This window comes from Melopsittacus undulatus, chromosome 1 (assembly GCF_012275295.1).
Source record: "Melopsittacus undulatus isolate bMelUnd1 chromosome 1, bMelUnd1.mat.Z, whole genome shotgun sequence".
NCBI classification, from domain to species: Eukaryota; Metazoa; Chordata; class Aves; order Psittaciformes; family Psittaculidae; genus Melopsittacus; species Melopsittacus undulatus.
In genome coordinates, this window is record NC_047527.1 from 143,339,084 (window position 1) to 143,352,551 (window position 13,468).

At 41.2% G+C, this 13,468-nt stretch overlaps 1 protein-coding gene across 1 annotated transcript in view; it reads right to left on the bottom strand.

Moving 5' to 3' along the window:
• The window catches only part of ITGA9 (integrin subunit alpha 9), a 213,540-nt gene that overhangs the window by 98,660 nt on the left and 101,412 nt on the right, over positions 1-13,468 (bottom strand). The window contains exon 16 of the mRNA XM_034062975.1: positions 4,300-4,455. Within this exon, the coding sequence (XP_033918866.1) occupies positions 4,300-4,455 (156 nt within the window). The remainder of the gene's footprint in view (positions 1-4,299; positions 4,456-13,468) is intronic.

Below are 13,468 nucleotides of genomic sequence, written 5' to 3' on the forward strand. Positions count from 1 at the left end.
CAGTTTAATTACATTATTACTTCATTCTGAAGTACTAGAGCCTCTTTGCTTGCTAAAAGAGGCCAACAGATGAAGTCCCAAAATCGCATGCTTTTTCATCAGGAAATTTCAGTTAAGATCCTTTTCTTCAAAGCAATCAGATGTTCAAATTATTTCTCACATTCTGATTGTTTCAAGCATAGTTCATTTAGGAATAAAAGCAGTCTCCTTCACTGAAGAGTCAAGGTTTCGGTTTTGGTCTGGTTTATTCTTAAATACAAGTATTTTTGCACTGCCTTATGGTAAAAGCTGCATTCTTTTAAAATAAAGGTAATCAATAAATAAAAGCAGTTTGAATGCTATTCCACATCCACACACTCCTTTTACTACTGTAGTCCAAGTGATTAGTCCCTCATCAGCCTGTTCTCTCACATACAATGAAATACTGATTTACAGGATGAATATCCAATGAAATCCTTTTCTGTGATTATGTCATTAGGGACCTGTCACTTTAGGTGGTGGGTGTCCATGAACTCTATTTCCAAGCTGCCTCCTTAATGCATTACGGTAAAGTGTTATGAAGAACATCATATGCTCAACATAATCTTCAATTCTCACTTCAAGAGGCCTCTTGATGGCTTTCCCACCTCCTTGTGTGTAAGCCGTCAGGCAGCACACTCTTGTTGGAAAGTCACACGTGCATACAGGGAACATTTAGTTCATGAAAAACAAACTGAAATCACAGGGAAAGTGACCACTTAAACTTTCACATCACTTTAGTTTAAATAAAATCATTTCTAGGTGACTTTAAAGCCCACATGTTTGTAAGATGTGTGGCTTTTCAAGAGGATCTAGCAGATCTGCAGCAGGATCTTGAAAGACAGAATTTTCCACCTTTTCTGTCCAGTCAGACCTCCCTCCCATTTCTTCAGCTATTCTCTACTTCCAGCTTATTCTCCTGCAGTCCTTCACAAAAACCAGACACCCGAACTTTTTAGAAGCCTTTTAACAGTATCATAATGCTGCCTTAAAGCAACAGATGCAACATTTCTGATTTCAAAATGCCATATTCTGACTGGATCAATAGGATCTAGGGCTTTGGAAAAATCACACACAACTCACTATATTTAAAGACTTGAGTCCTAGCACTAACACTAAGCTTTTATTCAACTTAATAGTATCCTCATCCATGCTATATCTTCTGAAAGAAAGAGCCCACTAAAACAGCCTTGGACTTCCAGAATGCCAGGTCCTTATGTAATCCTTGGATTCTTTGAAAATGCAAATCATTTATTATATAAACTTTGCTTCCTACTTACCCTCTGGGCCTTGTAAAACAATTTCATCTCATGACATAACAAGAATCCTGAAAGATTTATAGAATAGTTAGGGTTTGAAAGGACCTTAAGATCACCCAGTTCCAATTCCCTGCCATGGTCATACTAGACCATGTCACCCAAGGCTCTGTCCAGCCTGGCCTTGAACACTGCCAGCGATGGAACATTTACTGCTCCTCCGGGCAACCTGTTCCAGTGCCTCACCACCCTCACAGGGAAGAACTTCCTCCTTCTGTCTAACTTCCCCTGTTTAAGTTTAAACCCGTTTCCCCTTGTCCTATCACTACAGTCCCTGATGAAGAGTCCCTCTCCAACATCCTTGTAGGCCCCCTTCAGATACTGGGAGGCTGCTCTGAGGTTTCCATGCAGCCTTCTCTTCTCCAGGCTGAACAGCCCCAGCTTTCTCAGCCTGTCTTCATACAGGAAGTGCTCTGACCATCCTCATGGCCTCCTCTGGACTCGTTCCAGCAGTTCCATGGCCCTTTCATGCTGAGGACACCAGAACTGCACTCAGTACTCCAAGTGAGGTCTCACGAGAGCAGAGTAGAGGGGCAGGATCACCTCCTTCTACCTGCTGATCACACTCCTCTTGATGGAGCCCTGGACATGGTTGGTTTCTGGGCTACAAATGCACACTGCCGGCTCATGTTCAGTTTCTTGTCAACCAAAACCACTATGCCCTGATTTTCTCATGAAAATGGTCATTGAGGACCCTGCCACCATGCCCTAAGGCTACTCCGTCAGGGCTTTGTCACCATGACTGCTACACTAGATCTAAAGCTCTTCCCACTTCCTTAGGTGCAAGCTCATTTGCAGGCATACCCCATCTCAAAATCCTTTTCTGACTAAGCTAAGTGAACAGCATCTGGAAAGCAAAGGGAAAGGGATTGTTAAACTTGCCCCCTCTCATCCAAATTACACAAGAAACCAAGTCAGGGAAAATTGCACTGTATCTTTGTTTCTACTGTATAATGTCAGCATTTAAGTATTTAAATATTGATCCGAGACTATGCCAGCAGGGCAAGATGAGACCTTTGAGTTTAAACACAGTGGTAAAGCATCCAAGCAGTTTTGCTCATGTAACACTTCAGTTTTTAGCACACTGCCTAAATTCCAAAGTTCTCCCCAAGTTCCCATCATATCATTGCAACAATACAACATTCAGACATGTTAACAGCCACAAAATCCCTCTTTGTAAAATTAAGTATTTCTTAGATGCATCTTCCATTCATACATTTATAACATTAAACCATACTTGAATAAATACCCATGTCACTAAGTACAAGGATTATAGCCAAACACAGTTCAGTGTGTTCACTTGTATAATATGACAAAGCAAATCTCTTTTAAGCATTTTTGTTACTTTTTTTTCTTTTAATAGTATTCAGGGGCCTGCAGTTTCAACGCAGTAACATATCCCTGGGAGCGGGATCAGAAAGCAATGTTACAGATGATCCTTACTTAACAGACATGAACCTCTCAGGGTTAAAATCCAGATCTAACAATTCATTGTTAAAAGCCTCAGAGTTCAGACAGTCTTTTCACAAGGTTTTTAAAGTTTTCTATTCACAAACAATGCCAGCTCATAACTGTAAGCATGCTTTGGAAAATAAACATGATTTGATGCAACTCTGAGCAACACAATCTAACTTGTAAATTGGCTCCACTTTGAGCAAGGAACTGGAGCTCCAAAGGTCCTTTCCAGTCCCAAATTACCCTGCAATTCTGACACACAAGAAATTTTGCAAGCCACAGAAATCTGATTTCCCTATGGAGCCTCAAGCTTCACAGTTGGATGCTCCAGTGCCGGCACTGTGGGAGGTTGAATTGTCCTGCAGCTGCAAGGACTGTGCTGGAAGTGGTCTTTAGAAAGATCACTAACGGAGTCTTTCTCCTCACCTGCTTCATGAACCCTGAAGGAGTTTAATCCCTTCAGAGGCACTGTCTTGATCACTCCTGTCAAAACCTGCCAAAATTGGCCAGCATTTCCCAAAGATGCTAACTAGTGAGGTCAAGACAGACAAACAAGACAGGCAGGATGATCACATTCACTTCAATTCCTTTGGGAAAAGTTTGGAAGAAAGAACAAAACAAAACAGATTTTATTCTCTAAATGAGAAGTGTTTCAACATTAAGGGAGCTCTCCTGCTCTCACCAAAATTAAAGACAAAAGTGTTTTCTGCTGTGCAGTGGAACAAAATGGAATCCTAATAAGTACATGGCTGCACTTACACTTTTTCCAAAACAAACCATCCTATTTTAGCAGGGCATGTCTTGCATTAACTGCAGGAGTGGGTTTCCCCTGCCACATGACTGCACGTGAGGAACCCTCAAGAAAAGAGGGCAGTCGGGCCAGGCAAGTTTTCCTTTACTCTGTCCACTGTTCCTCTTCACACAGATGGGCAAATTCCCACATCCGCTTCTCAGGCCAGCCCTGTCTCTCTGGCACTACCAAAGGTCCAATCTGGATAGAAAGCCAGGGCCAAGCCTTTCAAAAGAACCTCCTACAGAAAGAGAAGAACCAGAAGGAGCAGGACCTCTGTCACTCTTTCACTTATTCATAGAATGGACTGGGTTGGAAGGGACCTTAAAGCTCATCTAGTTCCAACCCCCTGCCATGGGCAGGGACACCTTCCACTAGAGCAGGTTGCTCCAAGCCCCTGTGTCCAACCTGGCCTTGAACACTGCCAGGGATGGGGCAGCCACAGCTTCTCTGGGCACCCTGTGCCAGCGCCTCAGCACCCTCCACCTTCTCAGCACAAACACCCTGAAACAAAAGTGACCTCACCTTGCACTGTCCGACTCTATCAGCACATGTCTTTACTATATCATGGAGAAACATTGATGTCACCCACAGTAAGGATTGTACAAAAGAGATTACTGTGTGCAAACACCCCAGAGGTTGGCAATCCCCTTTTATGTCCACTTCTGATGTCAGTTCAGCCACAGGCCTTCTAGGGAAATAACACAATCCAAGTCTAACCTGGTTCCTTTGTGCTATCTTTTGTCCTTTCTTCCAGCGGAGAATGGGCTTGAGAGCAGGCAGATCCTTGTCCTCTTTTCCTCTTTCTATTACATGTTCCCCAAGGCTGTATGCAGCTTCAAATACAATTGGAGATATAACATCTTTGACTCTTTTCTGTAACAGAAAACAAACAGGTATTTCACCTATGCATATAGGCAAGCAGATTTTTATATACACCTATTAAACATATAATTACAGCAAATTTTTCTATTCAACACTGCAGACAGGAAGCAGGCTTCTCTACTCCTTTATTTTTGTATGTGCCAAACAGGAATAAGCACATTATTCCAAAACAAGTCAGAAGAAGACCTACTCTTGGTTCCACAGAAGCAGTGGTGTGTTTGGCACACCTGTAAATTCAGTTTTAATAAACTCAAGACATTTCCTTAAAAAAGGAAGTTCATAATTGTTTCCATTAGTCCTCCACAATATGGAAGCAAAGAGCAAATCATCTTCATCTCTGGGTTTTCTAAAACCTAGATTTTGACTGAGGTTGCCTCCAGTGTGCTCCACTTAATAAAGAAAACTGCATCTTGCCTTGTTGGTTTCTAATATCAGTGAAATGAATGGATGGGTAAAGGTACCAATGTGGCTATAATACATGTCTACAGACATGCAGGGGCAAGAAAAGCCATCTTCCAGCACACTTCTAAAGCAAAACTTACACACATTTACACTTTCTGTATATAAAGGAAGAAAGTTTTTCAGTTTTTCTATTTGCTATATTCTAGGCTTCATACCAGATGTATTAAATGGTGCCACATTATGCATCTGATGGGATGAAAGGATTGCCTTTTCTTGTTGCTGGAGCCCAAGCCACAAAACCTATACCATTTGCCACACATGTGACACCTAAATCCAGTTTGCTGTGTGGATAAAATGCTCATTGTGGTCTGTTCAGTCCTGACTTCCCAAGTCCAATTTATGAGAAAACTGAAGTGGTAAATGCTCTACCATTACATAGGCAAGTGTTCCTCTCAAATTTTAGCTACTTTAAAGCTTAGCGTGAATTCATCACAGATGAAATTGAGGGAATAAATAAATACCATACATAAGCACAACAAATCTTCAAATGGGCAAACTCTCAACTTCGCCTTGCATCAGTTAGCAAACTTCTCTGAACACAGACTGCCAACCACAACATGTAATTGATATGCAATGCAATTTAAATTGCATCTTCCAGATGTGGGAAAGCTGGGCACTCACTTGCTTTTTGACCACCCTATTTCATCTGTTTGAAGGCAAGTATTTGCTCTCTCTCACACACTGATTTGCTACAGATCTCTGAAGTCAAAGATTAGTGGCTAACCAAACTCCCAAATCACCAGTTAGCTGGGTGAATAACAGCAGAGGCATGGTTAAATATTTACCCTCCAGCACCTTGAAGCCTCCTGCCAGTCCCTGAATTCAGTTCCATTACCAAAGTTTGTCCATGTCCTGTGCCCAGCAGCTGCCCAGAATTATCTGAAGTTTAGACCATGCACTGTTTGGAGTGGTTTGTGTGTTCTTGGTAATGGACCCCAGTCAACACCAGACATATTAACAGTAGTGGCGGCAGCTCTATGATCTCTTTCCCACCCCATACAAAGGACCACATGTATGCCGGGGCTCCGTTAATCCCCTTGGCAGAAAACACATCAACGACTTCAGCCCCTTCCACGGTCCCTACTCTTAGGGTAGGAGTTGTACCTCACAGAGTTTCCTAAATAACAGAGACTCAGCCAAACAACAAGCCTCAGCCAGCAGGTCAAAGGACTCTCTGCTCTGGTGAGACACACCTGCAGTCACGCATCCAGCTCTGGAGCAACAACACAAGAGCAACATGGAGCTGTTGGAGCTAGTCCAAAGGAGGCCATGGCAATGATCAGAGGTCTGGAGCACCTCTGCTGTGGAGAGAGGCTGAGAGAGCTGGACTTGTTCAGTCTGGAGAAGAGAAGGCTCTGGGGAGAGCTTATAACAGTCTTCCAATAACTAAAGAGGCCAGCAAGAAATTGGAGAAGGACTTTTTACAAGGGCCTGTAGTGAGAGGTCAAGGGGAATGGCTTTAACCTGACAGAGGGGAGACTGAGATTAGACATTAGGAAGAAATCCTTCCCTGTGAGGGTGCTGAGGCACTGGCACAGGGTGCCCAGAGAAGCTGTGGCTGCCCCATCCCTGGCAGTGTTCAAGGCCAGGTTGGACGGGGCTTGGAGCAACCTGATCTAGTGGAAGGTGTCCCTGCCTGTGGCATGGGGTTGGAGCTGGATGAAATTTAAGGTCCCTTTCAACCAAAACCTTTTTAGGATTATGATTCTACTACAGCTCACAGAAGCTGCTATCTTTGCTCTCACCAAAAAAAAATCACATGTATTAACTTAAGCAAGGATTGTATCAATATACAAGAAGAATACACATACAGAAAAACAAAGTTTTAAAGAGTACCCTATGCAGCAACAGTCAAACACAAATCAACAGGGAAGTCACCACCTAATCCAAATGTACGCAACCAAACTGCATAAACATGGAACAATTAAAAACATATGGAGTGGGTTAAGTTAAAATCCACCTTTTTTCTTTTTCTACTTCTATTACTGCAGTATGGTGTGAATAAGTGTTTAATGACTTTTAAGTGTTTTAATATGATCTTGCAGGGTTCAGTCCAACGCCCTTTGAAGTCAAAAGACAAGTTTCCCATTGACTTCAATGAATGCTGGAGTGTGCCCATATTGTTCGCTGGTGTCTCTTTCTGCTTGATTTTAGTGGTGAAACTGTGACTTCCAGCAGCTAGATTAATTACATGTGTGGATATTCTCTCACCACAGCCCTGGGGAAATGTATTTCACATACCCACTTGTCTTTAATTAAGGATTAAAGTATGAATGCTACCCAGTTATTAATTTTGCCACATGTTCAGTCCCTTCTGCTCACAACCCTACAAACACAAAGGCGACAGTCTGTGGGATTTGTCCTCAGTAAGAAGCAAGACAGCTCTGTCTCACAGGTACACCACAGACTGACTCGGATGTGAGAGCTTAAAAAGAATAATGTTGACCAAATGCAATCTGGAGAAGTACTATTTTAGGTTGGAAATACACTCAATTTCTTAGAGTCCACCCAAACATACCACTTCCAGTGGCTGAATCATATACTGGCAACACAGCTCATGGATTACTTCTAAATATTCCTGATTTCTAAAAGGAAGTCAAAAGGTACAATGACAATCAGGTTTGAGCTGCACTGAAAAATCCTTCAAGTCAAGGAAACTATTGCTTTTTGTATTAGTTACATGGCCCTAAAGAAGTCGCTTTGTCAAGGAAAATAATTTCCACAAGCGGTTTTTACACGATGCTGCTATGCTAAGGAAGTATTGAAGGTTAAAGACACCACTTTATCATGAAAAAGCATTCCTGGCAAATCACAGGGCATGGACAGCACAGCCTCATTAATGAAAAGAACTTTTAGAGGACATTAAAACAAGTGTAATATGCAAAGAGTTCACATCAACAAAAGAAACAACCATATAACAAAGGGTTCAATGAGTAACAGCAATGAATATCCATTCTATACAGACTGGATGTTACTAAATTACTGCAAGTTTTCACTGTGCCTGAATTAGAACTGGGGATCTGAAGCTGGATTTCCCACAAGCCTTTAGCTGTCTTATGTAGTCTGCTTGTTCTTACAAGCAGTTTCTCTAGGGTGGTTATTTTTTTTCCTTCCCTTCTTTCAGACCAGACTTCATTCTAGACATAAGAAACTTTTGCAATCAGGCTTTTGCAGAAATCAATACGCTTCAGTCCCTGTAAATTACCCTTCTGCCAGTATCCCTTCCTGCAATGGAAACAGCCCTAGCCAGCTGTATCCTTTCATCAAGATCTTTTGTCTTTTCCTGTGGGGCACATCGCATGACATCACCCTGAACTGAAGAAAAAGGTGTTTTGGTATGAACAAGCTGGGTTTTATCAAGGGTATTGCAGGATGATTCCTTACTCATATCTAGCAAAGACAACTCAGAGTCCAAAAAGAGCACACCCTTAAGAGCATCGAAGAAAGCAATAAGGCACTTAGAGATGTTTCAAAAGACACCATGGTCCTGAAAGCTCACCCTAACGAAAAACAGACTTGCCATCTCCTCTTCCATGACAACCACCTCATATACACATACATTTTCTAAATGCTGTGGTAGAAGCTGTGCATGGACACATATTTCTTCCTGTTTGTTTTCTGGCTCAGCAGGGAAGAAACAAGCAAGCAAGCAAAGCCTCTGCCAGATTTGAGTGCATTTCTGTTTGGCTTTAGTACCAAAAAGTCCTAAGAATCTGAAAAGTAATCACAGAGCAATCATCAGACTTTAGAGCTGTGATTCTGAACATCATTTCCACTTCCCTCTCAAAGATGGACAGCAGTGACTGTAAGAAATCATGTTCTGTGCTTTTCATAGGCACAGCAGAAGGCATGTCATGACAACAAAAACACAGGCAAGGATCCCAACATCCTAAAGGCACACTACCTTGGCCTGCAGCCACTGCCTACTCCAACCTTAAGTTTGTGCTACCGAGAACTCCCACACATCAGGAACTTGGGCAAATGTGGATGAAACAAGACAGGGCTTTAGTCAAGGGATAGGATTTACTCTGCTCATGATATGAGTAGTTGCCAAAGAGGACTGGGTATCATTTCAGCTTGCTTTCGGCTCAGTGCCACAGTACAGTCAGGGGACTGTATATGAGCTCAATAAATCATCACATTTAATCCCCCGTCTTCTACAAGGTGAAAGTCTCCAGCAGGGGCTCTGAGGAGTGCCAAATTCCATTTTTAATTATGGCCAATGGGTTGAGAAATAAATTGAGACGTAAATAACTCCCCACAATCTACAGCATGAGTCCGCCAGGAATAAAGGACGAAACGTGGTCCTTTAGAGCAATGAATATGAAGTCATTTCCAGCAGCATTGAGAGGAAATACACATAACCATCAGGGTGACTTCTGCAGTTGCCCCTTTTTTGCCCTTGTTCATGTTTTTCTGGAGTTTCTCTCCTCTTTCCCTGGGGAAAAAGGTCTCAGATTTGTCAGGTCCTTTTTTCTACTTGCTCTGATTTGATCCTGACACATCAACCCATGCATAGATTCCAGAGCTTTGACTGAATTCAGCACAGCTTTTTAGTACTTCTGAGAATCAAGCTCTGTTTAGTTTGATGTCTAAGAATGAATTCAAGAACCTGGCTTTAAAACCCTCCACTTGAAACTTTTAGTCTAAACATATTTATTTCAAGTTTTAAACAAGCACTAATAATAGACCATAGGAATTTTTGCAGCCTTAAAACACACAAAATCAATGTGACAATCTAATTTAATAGGTAACATACTAATGCTGCAAAATGTATAACAGCCATCATGCTAATGCTAATCCAGCATAATATTTTAATCAGCTCACAGGTCACTACCACGTTAACTCCTCAACTTGGTGCCAAAAGATAAATAGTCCCCTGTTTAGTGATATAAAAAATGACTCAAATGTCCACTAACTTTCAGAGCCAAAGGCCACTACTTCCATAATATATCAAATGGAATATCAGCTTGGTCTTAATAAACATATATTATTGTTTATGAATCAAAGTAATGACAGTGCTTGACTTCAAAATCAATTACCTTCTTCTATTATCTCAGCCTCCCTCTCTAAACTCTGAGTCAGTCAGGATGGAAGACTTAAGTTCCATGCAATTCAATGAAAGTACCATTAGACAAATTGGCTTTAAACTGGAAAACAAATTTCCATTCAGTTCAGGCAAAGAAATGTGCATATGTCATTCTTGTACCTGAAAATGAGTAAGGAGTGACTTATACCACCTCTGTCCTGTGTTTACTGTGATATTCTAGAACTTGTAATTATTTAGTTCAGATTTTAGAGCTGGCACCTCCCCATTGTAAAGGCAAACAACAATTGGTCATGCTAAAGTTGTCTAGAAAAGATCTAGTTTCCATTCCACACACAAGTTGGGGTTTTTTAATTTTTATGTAGCTAATGGCAGGGGGGAAGCCAACTGCAAACTCTTTTCCAGAGAAGAGGCAGAAATAGACATTTACTTGGTTGGTAAAGGCTCATTTACAACATCATTGGTGATTTTTTAGTCAAGTTAGTAGCATCTGAAGACAATCAGAGGCCTGATGTTTCAATAATACATGCCTCTGTTTTCTTTTAAAATCTTGTGACAGCTGCAGTTCAACAAAGTAGGCTAATAGTCTTTGTTGCTAAACTTCAAACATTACCAGGCTTCTAAAGAATCCAAAAGCTTAAAACAGGGGAAAAAAAGAGTAAAGGGTTTGCAGGGTGTCACACCCATAAGTGTTATTTAGGGTTAGCATTTTCCATTGAATAGGAGTGTTTCCTCTGCCCTCTTCCTAAGTTACTCTAGCACACTAGTGTTGCCATTAGGTCAGCAACCCCTCTGCACAAACTCTGATAACTGGAAAGACATCGTGGGAGAGAAAGAAGCAAATCCTGGGGAATCTGGTGTTAAATAAACACCAGGCGCCCAGGAGCCTGTATCCATGAGAAGGACACCCTGAGACAGCAAGAGAAGAGCTGCAATTCCAAACCCCAGCTGGGTACAATCACATTCTGAGTTTAAATAAGTGCTCATCATCCCTGCCATCTGGCTTCCCACTATCAGCTGGGGAGTGATAAAGGTATTACTGATGTCTGCATGGGAGAGATTGTGATCAATTGCGTAAATATTCCATGTCAAAGGTTACAAAGACTTAGCAAGAATCTATTACTGATAATCCTTTCATGATGTTCAGTTAGAAAAGTCACTATGCATCACTCAGATACGATATTATGCATTAGTGAGCTCAGACCTAGATTTTCTGGCTCAGTACTAACATGCATCATGACAATATAGTTTCACATCCTATCTATACATTTGAAAGTTAGCTCTCTTATTTGACCTCATGTTTTCAGTTATGCTTTTATCACCCATTCCCCTTCTCTATTCTGTAGTTCACTTTCAGTCTTTTACTGGGTTTTTTCAGATGAAAAATAAAGAAAATACTCAATTATCTAAAACCATGTTACTCCCTTCTGAAGTAAACATCCCTGCTGGGTTCAGTTGCCCAACTTTATCCTGGTTCCAGGTCAGACACAACCAATTTTCATAATATATGACTGGATACCTGTAATGCCAACAGGACAGGAATATTAGAAAGTCTGGGAGCTGAGGGGTATTTGTAAAATGAAGATCTCAACTTAGGTGAGTAAAGAGAACCCAAGAAGGAAGAAAAGGGGTAACAATTCAAACATTTATTCATTTTACTCTCTTTCTGAAAATATGATCTTTTTCAGCAGGGAATTATATGCAGAATAGAGACAATAATTAAATCCATGTGTGTAACTCTATCATACACTTGTCTTTTTCAATGGAGTTACTGCATTTTGTATTCTGCTGATACAAGATTTTATCAAAACCAAGTTTAGAGATTTCCTTTATAGTGTTTTAAAACATGCTGAGTCCAGAATATGAGTTAATTCAACTACCTGCTTCTCTTTATACAGCATTTCCCTTCAACCCTGGTGCAGAAGCTAAACACAGGAATCTTTGTGTATGAAGCTGTTAGAGGAGAAGGAATTTAAGACCCTTGTTTCCTGGGTCATCATATATGATAACAGGTCTGCTTAAAGTCTGACACATCCATGGACCTGGGGGAGTGGTGTTTGGCCAGAACATCCCGGTTGACTTTAGCACTCATATACATTTGTTTGCTCACTCTCTTGCTTTTGTCCTGTGTACATCTACCAAGGGATAAAATCTCTCTAAGAAAGACCAGTCATCCTTCCCTCATTTTGTTGCTCTCCAGACGGATTTTTTTCCTTCTTTTGAAAGACAACCCAGAACAAACAGCAGAATCAGCCTTTCTGAGTGCACTGCAAGAGGCAACAACAAAAGTAACCAAAAGGCTTCTCCCAAAATCTCTGAAGAGGACATGGGAAACACAGGGAGGGATAAGATACAGGACACACTCCTCTCCTCAGTGCTTCCCCATTGACCATCCCACAAAGTGGCTAACTAAATGCCTGCTCCTGTCTGGAGATGCCTGTCATTTCTCAAGGGGAATAAGCATCCAATATATGTTTATGGGAATTAAGAAAGAATCCACACATCTTCTTGGATCTGGGTCCTGGGACACATTTTATCTCACGCTGCCATAAGGTACGTCTATCTCATACCTACCATGTCACTTTATTATCAGTAGGTCAAACATCTATGGGCTGACTGAGATTGTCCTGCTGCATTGCCCAGATCCGCAGTGGGTTTGAGAAAAGCGCTAGTTTGTGCCAACTGACAGATGTCCAGATATCCCCTCAGTTCTAACCCTGGTATCTCAAATGGTCAAAGTGGCTGAATATCCCCTAGAAGACTCAGGGCAGAAGACAGAAAGCCTGGATGGCTGTGAAATAGCACTGGAAAATCTATTTTGGTGGATATTTCATTTTAAGGTGACTAGACTTGAAGGCCTGACAATACGCTGTTATAATCCTTTCAACACCATTGTGACAAAGACAATTTCATCAATACAGCTTTATAAGAAGCACATGCATGCAACAAAGACATGTTCTACTCTAGCCCAGTATCCTACAGAAAACAGCTAAAGGCAAAAAAAAAAATACTAGTAGCATTGTGTCAGGATTGTGAGTAAGCAGAATCGTCCTCAGCAGAAGAGGACAGGTAGAGATGAAAGAAGGTTATCGCTCACATTTTTACTGATAGTATTTTAATTCAGTTGAGTAGATCTCATAGAAATGGCCCTCAGAAGTCTTGTAAAGAAAACAACACACTACTCAGCCTGCCTGCATGCAACTGAGAAAGTCTCAGGGCATATATTCTTATGTTCATGGCAGGGGGTTGGAACAAGATGATCTTAAGGTTCTTTCCAACCCTAACTATTCTATGATTCTATGTTCATATATTTTCATTGACATACTATTGAGATGAGAACAATTTGCATAAGAAATCTGGAGGTATTTAGACAGAAAAACATAAATCCTTCTTTCAGCCACAGGAGAATGGATAGATCCACAATGGGGCCTGGGAGGAGTGTTGCAATAATGTGACCTAAGACTATTCTCCCACTATTAAATGGAGGAGATAGTA